Source organism: Plecotus auritus (assembly GCF_963455305.1).
Source record: "Plecotus auritus genome assembly, chromosome: 9".
Classification (NCBI taxonomy): Eukaryota; Metazoa; Chordata; class Mammalia; order Chiroptera; family Vespertilionidae; genus Plecotus; species Plecotus auritus.
In genome coordinates, this window is record NC_137783.1 from 22,635,034 (window position 1) to 22,648,712 (window position 13,679).

The 13,679-nt window shown below is 56.2% G+C and overlaps 1 protein-coding gene across 2 annotated transcripts in view; it reads left to right on the forward strand.

Moving 5' to 3' along the window:
• Positions 1 to 13,679, forward strand: part of SLIT1 (slit guidance ligand 1) — a 157,209-nt gene that overhangs the window by 111,750 nt on the left and 31,780 nt on the right. For both annotated transcript variants that reach the window (XM_080688395.1, XM_080688394.1), the window contains exons 11-21: positions 232 to 303; positions 2,665 to 2,736; positions 3,427 to 3,570; positions 5,811 to 5,974; positions 6,609 to 6,632; positions 6,780 to 6,924; positions 7,659 to 7,733; positions 7,915 to 8,058; positions 10,138 to 10,281; positions 10,578 to 10,744; positions 13,026 to 13,158. In XM_080688395.1, the coding sequence (XP_080544521.1) occupies positions 232 to 303; positions 2,665 to 2,736; positions 3,427 to 3,570; positions 5,811 to 5,974; positions 6,609 to 6,632; positions 6,780 to 6,924; positions 7,659 to 7,733; positions 7,915 to 8,058; positions 10,138 to 10,281; positions 10,578 to 10,744; positions 13,026 to 13,158 (1,284 nt within the window). The remainder of the gene's footprint in view (positions 1 to 231; positions 304 to 2,664; positions 2,737 to 3,426; positions 3,571 to 5,810; positions 5,975 to 6,608; positions 6,633 to 6,779; positions 6,925 to 7,658; positions 7,734 to 7,914; positions 8,059 to 10,137; positions 10,282 to 10,577; positions 10,745 to 13,025; positions 13,159 to 13,679) is intronic.

Here is a 13,679-nt window from a genome sequence, read left to right on the forward strand (position 1 = left end):
GAAAAGCTGTCAAAACAGAACAAGGCTGGAGTGTCCCATCTGTGCATGACCTGGGACTGCACGGGGGACAGTGGCTGTGGGTTTTCCTGATGGGTGGGAGAAGGGGCCCCTCACTTTTCTAACTTCGAAGCAGCCCCTGCCCTCCCATGGCATCTGGGAGGGACAGGGGACCAGGCCCAGCGTGGTGGCTGCTGAGGGATTCAGCCGCCCTCTCTCTTACTCACTGTGCAGAGACCTGAGCAACAACCAGATCGCAGAGATCGCACCCGATGCCTTCCAGGGCCTCCGCTCCCTGAACTCACTGTGAGTAGCAGTGCCAAGGCTCCTGCCAGGGTCCAGGGTGTCTCCCAAGGAGGCCAGCAGGGCCTGAAGCTCCTCTGGTGGTTGCTAGAGAGAGAGCACAGCCCCGACCCTCCCGGCCTCAACGGGTTTCCCTTCAGCTGCAAAGTCCAGGGTCGCTATGCCCAGCATCCCCTTCCTCACTCACTGGTGGACCCTCTGCAGCTGGGAGAGGAGGAGGGAATCAAGGACTGAGTGCATGGAAAGGCAGGCAGAGCTGTTGTCCTGGCAACTGTGATGCTCTCCCCGCCACAGTGGGGATTTTCCCTGCATGCTTTGTGGCAGTCATCGGACTGGGCCCAGCGTTCCTGTTGGCCCTGCCTCCCCACAGAGACCCAGCACTCCATGCTCCTGAGCCTTCCCCAGGTCACCTACAATGCAGCACCCACCAGCTCCAGTGGTGACGTCTCCCACACCTGTGGCTTCCGTCCCCAACATGCTCTGATCCCAAGTTGTGGTGAGGATGTGGAGGAAGCATTTTCCTCCACCTCTCTCCAGTATTTCCCTTTCTCAAGGGTTTACTGGAGTGGGGGTGGGGGTCTGTGAATCTACAAACATCGTGCAGCATCAAAATTTTATCGCGGAAAAATAAAAATTAAATTTAGCAACACCAAAAAGAAAAGATTCACTCAGGAAATGTTACTTTATCTCTCTTTTTCCAAGAACCCCTACTTGTCCCCCCGCCCCCATGTTCACCAAGCCCCTCACTCTCTGAGGTCCACGGCACGTTGTCTAAGCAGAGTGCGCCCAGGGCGCCTGTAACAGGCGCGCTCCCCTTGGCGGGGGCCTTGTGCCACTCTTAGCAATAGTGTTTTCACTGCCCCCCCCCCCCCCGGCAGCATGGACACATGCCTCAGGAAGACGAGGGTCCTGGGGAGTGGAGGGAGCGGGCTGCAACCCCGTCGCTGAGTGCCCTTTGTGGGCACCCTTTCCTCCTGGCGTGGAGTCCGAGGCAGGGACGCTTGGGAATGGCGCCGCTTAGGGTGTGCAGTGTACGACCTACACAGCAGTACGTGGCTGCCTGGGCGTGGGCCACTGTCGTTGGCCGAGATCAGGTCCTGGAGGGGTCTGCCAAAATGCAGGCCTCTTCCTCTGAGGAGCGAATGGATCTCCTTCTAAGTTGGACGTGTCGGTAACGTCTAAGTGGGCTCCTGTTCTTAACTCCCTGCACCCACTCCTGCCCCCTCCACGCCTTTCTCCACACAGCAGATTGGGGGATCTTTCCAGATGGGAGCCTGATCATGTCTCAGAGGCTGCCTGGTGCTGGATGGGTGACATCCAAGCTTCTGTCCCATTTGTTTCCTCCGCTCAAGCCACGCTGGGGCTCCCCCACCGCCAGCCGGACCCCACTGCGGGGACTTTGCTCCTACATGCCCTCCTCGGGAATGACCTAGAAGTCACGTGTGAAGAGACAGCACTGTTTTTGCTCAGACTCATCGTGTGTGGGGAGGGGGTGCTGCTGGTGATATTGGGAATAAAATAGGCCCCACTCCCCAACCCCCTTCCTTCCTCTTGATCTGCCTGAACCCGTTCCTGCCTGCACATCATTTTTGAATCTCCGCTTTTTTTCTTACTACACGGAATTCATGCTCAATGTAGAGAGCTGAAAATACTGAAGTAAAAGCCACTCGCAGCCCCGCCCCCCGGATCTCAGCACAGCGAACACCGTGGCCTGTTTCTTCCTCGTGTTTTATCTGTCCCACAGAGTTGCTTGACATGCCAGAGCTCACATGTTAACTACTAACCAGTTTAGTAATTAATTTGCATTATTAACCGGTTACTGATTAATCCACATTATTAACCAGTTAATGATTAATCCACATTAACCGGTTAATAAGGCAGATTAACCAGTAACCAATTAATAATGCAGATTAATTACTAACCGATTAGTAATGCGGATTTTGTGATCAAAGAAGACATGAAAATTTCAAGAGAAACATCAAAAGTGCTTTATTCTAAGTAATGTCCATTGCTAGCACTTTTCTTCCAAATAAAGTAATGAGTTAAAACTTTCCACAAATGCTCTTGTTTTGGCACGAAATTTGACATTTTTAAGCGTAAAAATATCTATGTTAACACCTTCAGAAAATTTGACATATGAAGTTTTGAAGCTGTTGTCAATACAACAAAATAGCATACATATCAACATATGTGTAACTCCATCTATTTAAAAAAATCCACATCATTAACCGGTAACCTAATAAGAACAGGGGACTCTTTCTTAATCACTCTACTGCCATCTGCTGGCAATTTGTTATAACAAACCTCCTACGGTAGAGAGGAGGGCTGTCCTCTAACTCTCCCCTTCTGCTGCCTTTTCTCCAGGGTCCTCTATGGGAACAAGATCACAGACCTCCCCCGGGGTGTGTTTGGAGGCCTGTACAACCTACAGCTCCTGTAAGGACCCACGGATGGTTGCTTGGGTGGGGCCCTGGGAGGGAGCCAGGATTCCTCTGGTCTTCCAGTCTGGCCTTTTCGACCTCTTTGGGGTGTGGGACTCATGGAGGCAAGGAGCTTGGAGGGTGGCAGATGTAGCAGGGCTGTGAGAGGCTTTGGGTCTCCGCAGAGGCCAGAGAGGCGCCTCGGACTAATGGCAGGAGGCCTGAATGAGAGGCTGCCGCGATGCAGCCTGGCTCTGAGGAGGTCAGCATGGCTGAGGAGAGCTACCCACAACCGGGGTCACCAGGCCGGCTCAGCCTCCTCGAACCATGCGAGTTCAAGCAAGGGCTCTCTCTCAGGACCCAAGAGGCAGGGAGCCCATCTCAGCTGCCTGGGACCCGCAGAACCCTAGGACGGGGGAGGAGCCTCCCCATGGCCTTTGGGAGGTGGCTTTGCCCCTGTGCTCTCTGGTTTCCGCGGATGCCAGGGGCACCTCTAGCAGTTCCTTGAAAGAGAGAAGAGGGGGTGGCTAAGCTGGTCCCTGTGCATGGAGGAGGCAGGCAGAGTTCTCCACTCCTCTGCGTGGAGGGGGCACCCAGAGGGCCAGATCCCCTGTGCCTGCTGGGCGCCCAGGATGGTGTCCGGGACGTGTCGGTGAGTCTGATGCTGTGCCTTCCCCTCACCACGTGGTCCTGGCTCTGCCCACAGGCTTCTGAATGCCAACAAGATCAACTGCATCCGGCCGGATGCCTTCCAGGACCTGCAGAACCTCTCGCTTCTCTCCCTGTACGACAACAAGATCCAGAGCCTCGCCAAGGGCACCTTCACCTCCCTGCGGGCCATCCAGACCCTGTGAGTGCCCTCTGCCCTCCCCCTCCGCCCAGCAGGTGGACCTAGGGGGAGGTAACAGCCTCCTGACACAGGCATCCAACTGTCTTGACCTGTGCCTTTTTCTCACCAGAATCGTCTCTTAGGGAGGAAAGAGCACAGGCACTGGGTTAGACAGTCCTGGGTTCAAATCCCTGCGATGCCTCGTATTGGCTGTGTGACTCTGGGCAAGTTAACTTGCTTCTCTGAGCCTCAGTTTACTTATTCATAAAATGAGGTTATCATCTTTATAAGGTTATTATGAGATTAAAGGGGATGTTTATATGGAGCTTAGCATATTGTAAATGCTTCTTAAATGCTGGCTACAGTTAATAATAATAGTAATAATAATAATGTCCATTGATTCCAAGACACATGTTGTTCCCACATTAACAGCTCTGAAATTGGGGTGCATTGCAACGTGGACGGCATATCATTTAATTGACATTTTATTCTTTTTTAATAATACATAAAATAAAAGGACGTCTTGCAATTGATAATGTCTTAAATCAGGTAAAATCTAGTAATGGCAATGACGATGAAAAATTAGAGAGCAACGGCACTAGGAATTTGTTTTAATCTTTTGTTATAGAATATTACAGGCCTTTTAAAGGTGGTACTGACCTGCCCAGTCCTCATCACCCCGCTTAACTCAGGGCCAGTCTCTTTTCATCCACACTCCCCTCTTCCCTGCCTCCCAGGCATCATTTATCGTCTGTCACTCATCACTTCACACAGAGGTCTCTAAAAACACAACCACATCACTACTGTTATATCTTAAAATTTTAAAAATCAACCCCTGGATATCGTCCAATATCTCATTACTGAATTTCCAAGTGTCTCATGCACGTGACACAATTTTGAAGGCAATTGGTTGGAATGAGGATTTAAATTAGGCCTGTGCAGTACCATCGGCTGGTCTTGGCTGATGTGTCACTTCCGTTTTTCATCGATCGGTGTCCTCCACACTCCTTTTTCCTTGCAGTTTGTGTGTTGCATGTGCTGCATCATTGGTTCCGTGGAGTTTCCCCGCCCCGTGTGGACTCCCTGGTTGTATTCCCCATGGCGCAGTGTCACACACTCTGTCCCGAGCACAGACATTTACACCTAGGAGTTGGGCCAGGTTCCGATTTTTTTCCTTTCTTTTTTTGGGCAAAATGACTTCATAGGTAGGACCGTGTACTTCCGCAGGAGGCACGTGATGTCTGGCTGTCTCTCTTTTTGTAATTAACACAGCCATTGATCTGAATGCCTGGACCCATTCATTCATTAGGGGTCCGGAAATGGAGATGTTTGAATTCTAACGTTCCTTCTTCATTTGCTAATGTGGTTGTGGTTATGCTTTTAAAAAGAGTCCTTATTTCTAGCTGGCATGCTTCTGTTCAGGGAAATGTCTTGTCATCTACTGTTTGGTTGAACTAGGCACTTAGGTGGTGTCCTTCATTCTGCATCTTTCATTCCGGGCCCTATCGTTTGACTCGGTGTGTTGACCCGTGGGCCCGATGATGTGCACTTAATGGGCATTTATTATTAATGGTGTCGTAGCCATTGTTGTCATTGCCAGCCCTGCCACATTGTTTATCTGCGGGGCCGTGCTTTCCCTCAGATAACACCTGCACGGAGTCCCGCTCCCTGGGGGCTCTGCGCTCGGCTGGGATGTCAGCCACGAAGACAAACTCATTAAAGCCCACGAACCTGCCCGCAGCCCACTCCTGCTAATTAATTTCCGTACAGCCAGGGAGAGGAAGGTGGCGCACCACGGGGAAATCCTGTCCAGAGTGTGAAATTAGAGGCCACAGGAAGGGGCGGCCTGCAAAATGGCCAGGAGGAGGCAGCCTGGGTCCTGGTGCCTGCTCTGCCACCTCGCCTGTGGCAGGACAGCATTGCTCTGGCCTGGCTCCAGGTCACTCCTGCCTCCCTTTGTGTTTGTGAAATGTCCCAGGGCAGAGGGAGGGGCAGGAGCGGGAACAGGGAGGCTGGCAGGGGGAGTGTGGCAGGGACAGCTGGGGGCCCCAGAGCTGCCGAGCCCCTCCTCACTGTGATGCTGGGCAAGACTTCTCGGAGGGTGGTGGGCGCCCCAGGCAGTGCCCCAGGTGGTGCGTGTCTCCCCAGGGCCAGACCGGGCTTCAGGCTGAGAGCCAGCGGAGAGGCCTCACTCATCCAGGCGGAGGTCAGCGCAGATCCGGAGCCCTAGCTCTGATCCCTGACCTGCCCCTTTTGGACAGGCATCTGGCCCAGAACCCTTTCATCTGTGACTGTAACCTCAAGTGGCTGGCGGACTTCCTGCGCACCAACCCCATCGAGACGAGCGGGGCCCGCTGCGCCAGCCCCGGCCGCCTGGCCAACAAGCGCATCGGGCAGATCAAGAGCAAGAAGTTCCGGTGCTCAGGTAGCTGCCCGCCCACCTGTCTGTCTTCAGTTTGCTCGGGGACCGAGATGCTTCCTGGAGGGCTCTAGCGAGGACGTCCCAGGGTGTGGGCCCCAAATTGTGAACTTGGATCTGAACGGTGTTCGGTCCCACCCCTGTTCTATGGAAGCCTGGGGAGGGGAGGTCCCGAGGGAGGACCCAGACAAGGACCCAGGTTTTCTCCTCCCAGGCCAGTTCTCTTAGGCCACTTTCAGCCTCCTAAGACCCTCAGAGGCCCGGGACCCTCCCAGTGAGAGAGTGGCCTCCTCCAGGTTCGGAGGCAGCAGAAACAGCCTCTGGTGGGGGACAGGGAGGGTCAGCTTCTGAGCCTGGATTCTGGTCGGAGGCCTGATGCCCCCATCCCCATCTTGTGCCAGAGCACGGGATAATTCCCATGGCTTTGGCACTCCCTGAGAGGTTTCATTGGGTGTGGTACTGTCCCAGCATTGGCCTGGGCAAGGAAGGGCTTCTCCACACAGGGGCTGGGCAGATGGGCCCTGACCTGGGACCCCAGCCTTGTTCCTGGGGTGCGTTCGGCTGGGCAGTGGGCCTGGGGCCTGGGCTTTCTTGCAAGTCCTGGACGATCCCACTAACATCATGGTGTTTCCCTTTGCAGCCAAAGAGCAGTACTTCATTCCAGGTGGGAAAGTGGGGGAACCAGGGCCGTCTGGGTGGGACGGTGGCTGTGGGTAGGCATGAGTCTGGGGCAGCAGGCTGAGGGGGCTGGGCGAGCCTGCTTGGAGCCTGCCCCGGGCCCTCAGCCCCAGCCCCTGCCATCTCACTGCAGGCACAGAGGATTACCAGCTGAACAGTGAGTGCAACAGTGATGTGGTCTGTCCCCACAAGTGCCGCTGTGAGGCCGGCGTGGCAGAGTGCTCCAGCCTGAGGCTCACCAAGATCCCTGAGCGCGTCCCCCAGTCCACCGCCGAGCTGTGAGGCCCCCAGACCCCGCACACCTCGCTCGCCCCCTGTCCCTGCTACCCTCCCTGCGCCGGCTCCAGGCTTTCCTCTGGTTGGGCTTTTTGGGGGCCACTGGAGACCCCAGCATGACAGCCGCTGGCTTTGCAGGAAGCAGCCCCGTGGCCCCTTTGCTTCTGACTCACAGCCCTACTCACTCTTGAAGCTTCTCTGGCCTCCAGGGCAGGCCACCAGCCTGAACCGGGGCTGCCTTCTCTCAAGGATGCTTTGGCCATTTTGGGGGACATGATTTCATTAGCTGAAGTTGGGGCTTAAGCTATCCTTTAACTATTTCTTTTCTCTGTCTAAAAATATAAATTGGCGCACATATATAGATGTCCCCAAAAAGGTATACACACATGGAATAATTATAAAGGCGCTGTTTATTAAAATACATTTTATTTTCAAAATTGAGCCATCTAGCTGTTAAAGTGTGTCTATATTTTTTGGGGACACCCTGTACACGCGTGAGCATGGATACGTACACACAAGCCATTTATATGTGTAAATTTTCATAGCACTTTTAATGTTAAAAATATCCCCATGCACAGCTTCCCTCCTCCCAGCTCCAGCACTCGGCCCGACCTTCCTTTGAAATAGGGTCCGTTTGCCTTGCCGGATAAATTCTCCTGGAGGTCCCCTTTGTCTGAAAGATATTTCAATGTCTGCCATTTACGGGTGTGTAAGTGCCCTTGATTGCCTCTTACAGGCGATTAAACAACAATGAGATCTCCATCCTGGAGGCCACTGGCATGTTTAAAAAGCTCAGCCATCTGAAGAAAATGTGAGTTGCCCTTGGTGGGAAGGTTGCAGTCAGGACGCTGGCCTGGGTGGAGAAGGAAGATTCTGGGTGTGGGGGAGCTCCCACGGTGTAGGGGGGCAGGGCTCCAGCGCACAGGGACTGGGTGTAGGAAGGGGGTAGGGGGTCCTGAGCTCCGTCATCCTCCCGCCACCTCCTCTCCCAGCAATCTGAGCAACAACAAGGTGTCAGAAATCGAAGACGGGGCCTTCGAGGGCGCTGCCTCAGTGAGCGAGCTGCACCTGACCGCCAACCAGCTGGAGTCCATCCGGAGTGGCATGTTCCGCGGCCTGGACGGCTTGAGGACCCTGTGAGTGTGTGGGCCGGGAGCAGGGTGATGGCCGGACTTTGGTAGGCAGAAGCCAGAGTGTGGGTGTCTGCATTAAAGGGAAAGGAAAGGAGGGTGGGAGGCCCCGCTCCCGGGCCCCAGCTTGCAGGAGGAGGGGCAGCTGAGGAGCCCGACTGCAGTGGGCCCAGTAACCCGATGTTGGTGCCTGTGGTGAGGCCTGTTTCTTGTTCCCTGGGCTCTGGGTGGAGCCTGGTGAAGGGGTGAGGGAGGCGGGCCTCCTGGAGGTCTCCTGGGCTGTGGGTGGAGCCTGGTGAAGGGGTGAGGGAGGCGGGCCTCCTGGAGGTCTCCTGGGCTGTGGGGCGGAGCCTGGTGAAGGGGTGAGGGAGGCGGGCCTCCTGGAGGTCTCCTGGGCTGTGGGTGGAGCCTGGTGAAGGGGTGAGGGAGGCGGGCCTCCTGGAGGTCTCCTGGGCTGTGGGGCGGAGCCTGATGAAGGGGTGAGGGGGCGGAGCCCGGTGAAGGGGTGAGGGAGGCGGGCCTCCTGGAGGTCTCCTGGGCTGTGGGGCGGAGCCTGGTGAAGGGGTGAGGGAGGCGGGCCTCCTGGAGGTCTCCTGGGCTGTGGGGCGGAGCCTGGTGAAGGGGTGAGGGAGGAGGGCCTTCTGGAGGTCTCCTGGGCTGTGGGGCGGAGCCTGGTGAAGGGGTGAGGGAGGCGGGCCTCCTGGAGGGCCCCTCTCCTTGGCCTGTGGTCAGGCTGCAGGCTGTTCCATTTGGGAGCGCCGGCTCGACTGCCGCAGGAGAGGCTGGGTGGCCCCGTGGCGGGACATTGCAGGGGAGACTCCGTGGGTGTAGGTGGGCAAGCAGGGATGGCCCACCATTTTGGGGATTCTGGGGTCCCATGAGCCCGGAGCCCACCAGAGCTAACCAGACATCAGACCCAGTACAATCCTGGGGTCACCTGCCCCGCCTCTGACGGTGCAGTGGGCCACCCTGCCCAGGCAGCACCGGCTCCTCAGTGGTCATGCAGACCTTTCGGGTGTCCAGTAGACTGTGCCGTCCAGTCGGACTTCCCACAGTGACAGAAACGTCCCACGTCAGCGGCTGTGGAGTACTTGACATGTGGCTAGTGCTACTGAGGCACTAAATTTTGAATTTCATTTCCTGTTATTTTGAATTTTATTTCCTGTGTATGTATATGTATATTTTTCTATCGATTTCAGAGAGGAAGGGAGAGGGAGAGAGAGATAGAAACATCAATGATGAGAGATAATTATTGATCGGCTGCCTCCTGCACGACCCCTACTGGGGATCAAGCCCGCAACCCTTGACTGGAATTAAACCCGGGACCTCAGTCCACAGGCCGACGCTCTAGCCACTGAGCCAAACCAGCCAGGGCGAATTTCATTTCCTTTTAATTGATTTAAATCTAAATAGCAACCTGTGGCGAGTAGCGACTGTGTTGGGCAGCACGGGTCTAGGCACCCTGCCCGGTGTTAGAGCCGGCCCTGCAGCAGGCTCTGGCTTTGTTCCTGAGCTCACGTGGAGGTTGAGTAAGGTCCGTGAATGTAGGAAGGAGGAGGAAGGTCATTCTAGATGGAAATCCTAGCCAGGGACGGCAGGGCGATGCGGGCCCGGGCAGCAGGTCTGCAGGACCAAGGAGTGGGCGGTGTATCGCTCTCAAGGCGGGGAGGGCGGGCAGGTGCTGGGGTGGGGCCGGGTGGACAGGCTCCAGAGGTCTATGGGCACGCTAACACACAAAGCATTTTTTAACATAACTCTGTGGGCAGTTTGGAGGCCACAGAGGGCTTTGGCTGAAGAGGACACGACTGGGGTTAGGTTTGAGGAAAGTCTCTCTGGTGTTGAGGTGGAGCATGGCCTGGACGCGGGGAGGCACTGGGCACCCGGGGAGTGAAGGAGAGGGCTGCGGTGAGGCCATACGGGCTGGAGGCAGAGGAGGGCACTGCTGAGGCGGAGGGTCAGGAGGGGACACCGGTGCTGGGGCTCAGTGCCTTCCAAGGCGAATCTGTGAACTCGCTGGTGGTGGCCAATGCACCTCTCGGGCAGATGGCCCCAGGGCACAGCGTGGGCTCTCTCCACCCGCCCCAGGATGCTGAGGAACAACCGCATCAGCTGCATCCACAACGACAGCTTCACGGGCCTGCGCAACGTCCGCCTCCTCTCGCTTTACGACAACCAGATCGCCACCATCTCCCCTGGCGCCTTCGACACCCTGCAGGCCCTCTCCACGCTGTGAGTCCAGCCCTGGGCTCAGTGTCAGCATCTGCACCTGGGAGCCGGCCGCCCACCATCCGGGGCGTCTCCCTGTTGGTTACTTTACAGGACAAACGCAGGGGATGTGTGGTGCCCGTGGCTTGTTGAGACCTGGGGCTCACCAGGCTGGAATGCTGCCCTGGGCGAGCGGCTGGCTGGTTGGCTGGGGGCGTGTGGGTGGCTGTGTGAACAGAGCATCGCGGGCAGGCGAGGGCTCTGCTGGGACAGCCGAGACGGGCGGGTGTCTGCGTGGTCACACAAGCTGCCTCTTCCAGAAACCTCCTGGCCAATCCTTTCAACTGCAACTGCCAGCTGGCCTGGCTGGGCGACTGGCTGCGGAGGAGGAAGATCGTGACCGGGAACCCGAGGTGCCAGAACCCGGACTTCCTGCGGCAGATTCCCCTGCAGGACGTGGCCTTCCCTGACTTCAAGTGTGAGGAAGGTGACTCAGATGCCCACCCCTCCCTGGGAGTCAGGAGAGAGGGAAGGGTGGGCCAGGCCAGAGGGAGGGGAGTGGCGGGCAGCGCCCTGTGATAGGCCCTTGAGAGGAGAGGTCGGTGGGAGGGATGCTCTGTTGCTGGGGAGGAGCAAGGAGCAGGGAGGCAGCTCTTAGTGCTGCACCCACCCTAACCCTGCCTGGTGGTGTTTTTGTGTGACATAAGAGCAACCATATGCTTGTTTTAAAAATGGGAAAATCCTATCTAATAAAAGATTAATATGCAAATTAACCACCACTCCACTACACCCACAAGCCACGCCCACCAGCCAATCAGGAGTGAGTATACAAATTAACCCAACCAAGATGGCTGTGGCCATGGAGCAAGCAGGAGGCTTGGGTTTCCCCAGCAATGGAGGAAGCCAAACTTTCCACACACCCTGGCTGGCCCAGGCCTCCACTCAAGGCTACAAAGTTTCAATTATAGAAGATAAGTAAATCCCAACAAAAATGGCTGCGGCCACGGAGCAAGCAGGAGGCTTGGCTCCACTCAAGGCTACAAAGTTTCAATTGTAGAAGATAAATAAACCCCAGATACCAGGGCCACCGGGGGGCGTGGCCGGCCTGCAAATCACCACAGGCCCCTCGCCCAGGCTGCCCCACACCCCAAGGGAACCCCCACCCTGATCCGGGACACCCTTCAGGGCAAACCAGCTGGCCCCCACCTGTGCACCAGCCCTCTATCCTATCTAATAAAAGTAATATGCAGATTGACCATCACTCCAACACACAAGATGGCTGCCCCCATGTGGACACAAGATGGCCGCCACAAGATGGCCAGCAGGGGAGGGAAGTTGGGAGGAACCAGGCCCGCAAGGGAGGGCAGTTGGGGGCATTCAAGCCTGCAGGGGACGGCAGTTAGGGGTGACCAGGCCAGCAGAGGAGGGAAGTTGGGGGCGACTGGGCCTGCAGGGAAGGGCAGTTGGGGGGGACCCAAGCCTGCAGGGGAGATTAGTTGGGGGGGACCAGGCATGCAGGGGAGGACAGTTAGGGGTAAACAGGCTGGCAGGGGAGCAGTTAGGCATCAATCAGGCTGTCAGGGGAGTGGTTAGGGGGTGATCAGGCTGGCAGGCAGAAGCGGTTAGGGGCAATTAGGAAGGCAGGCAGGTGAGCAGTTGGGAGCCAGCAGTCCTGGATTGTGAGAGGGATCCCAGATTGGAGATGGTGCAGGCTGGGCTGAGGGACACACCCCGCCCCCCCCCCCGTGGATGAATTTTGTGCACCAGGCCTCTAGTCTACACTAATAAAAGAGAAAGATGCAAATTGACAGTACCTTCGTGACGCCCACCAGCCAATCAGGAGTGAGTATGCAAATTAACCCAACAAAGATGGTGGGTTAATTTGCATACGCAGGTGCCAAGTGGCCAGGGGCGGGATGCAGGTGGTCTGCACCGCCCCAGCCGCTTGGGGCCTCTGGGCATCGTGGGAAGGCGGAAAGGCGGCTCCGGGCCGGAGCGAAGGCGGTGCCGGCAGCCAGGGGAAGGAAGGCCCATTCTTGCACGAATCTTCGTGCATCAGGCCTCTAGTGTGGATAATATAAAAGAAAGTAAACATTACCCATTATCTGTCTTTCATAAAAAGTCCCACTTAACATGTTAGTGATGTAAGTACATTTAACCCAGAGGCCTGCCTCCTGGCTGTTCCAGTGCTGCAGGCTTACGGGTTCACACCGTCCCGCATATGCAAGGGGTACAGAGCCCACCTTGTTCCTAACTGGTCTCCAGACCTGAGCAAGTTCGTTAACGTCTCCAGATCTCAGTCAAGGAGAAATCCACCCATTCCACGGAACTATTGGGAGGGCTCCTGTGTGCCAGGCCCCGCTCTGGGTACTAGGCTCCTTCAGTGAACAAAGAAGAGACACGTCTCTGTCCTCATACATCCTAGGGGTGAGAGTGGCACTCCTCACTGCACTGCGAAGGAGACTGTGTTCCATAGTGTCTAGCACATAGTAGGTGCTCAAGAAAACATGTGGCTGCCATCCTCTTCTCTGCTGTGCCCAGGGCCACCTTGGGTCCGAGGTAGAAGAGATCGATCCAAGACCTGTATTAACCTCAAAACAGGTCCAAAGGGCTTTGTCCCTGGTGGGGGAGGGGCACAGCCAAGAGGAGACTTTACGGCGCCTGAGGGAGGGTCAGAGAGGGGCTTCTGTTCTGAGGCTCCCCACCGAGGGCCCTGGATACAGGAGGCACGAAGAAGGCCTGCCCTCATGACGTGGCTTCTTCCCCAGGCCAGGAGGAGGGAGGCTGCCTGCCCCGCCCCCAGTGCCCCCAGGAATGCGCCTGCCTGGACACCGTGGTCCGATGCAGCAACAAGCACCTCCAGGGCCTGCCCAAGGGCATCCCCAAGAACGTCACGGAGCTGTGAGTAGCCCGCGGCTGCTGCTGGAGAAGGTGGCGGGACAGGTGGCGGCTGACTAGCAGCCTGGAGGTAGGGCCCTGCACCAGACACTGGGGCCAAGAAGCCTCCTGGGCTCTACTTTGACCCCCCTCTGCAGTCCCCTGATGGCGTGAGTCACCCGTGGCGAGCTCTTCATTCCTTTAAGTTAAGCTCTGTCTTTAAAGAAGAAATAACATCACTTTTTTCACTTTACCTCATCTCATGGGCATTCTGCTCTGCAATGAAACTTTCGCAAAAGTGACTTTTACTGGCTGCGTAATATCCCATCACATGACTCTGTGATGAACTATATAACCAATCCTCCTTTGCTGGATATCTAAATTGTTTCCATTTTTTACTAACATGAATAATGCCGAGGTGAATGTCCCTTCAGTGAAAAGGCTAGCCAAGAGCGGTGCCTTGTTAGGGCTCTTGCTGCCTTTGACGGCCTTCCAGAAAAGTTGTTTCCTTTCTATTCCCGCTAGCCGTGTGGGCAGCGGCCCGC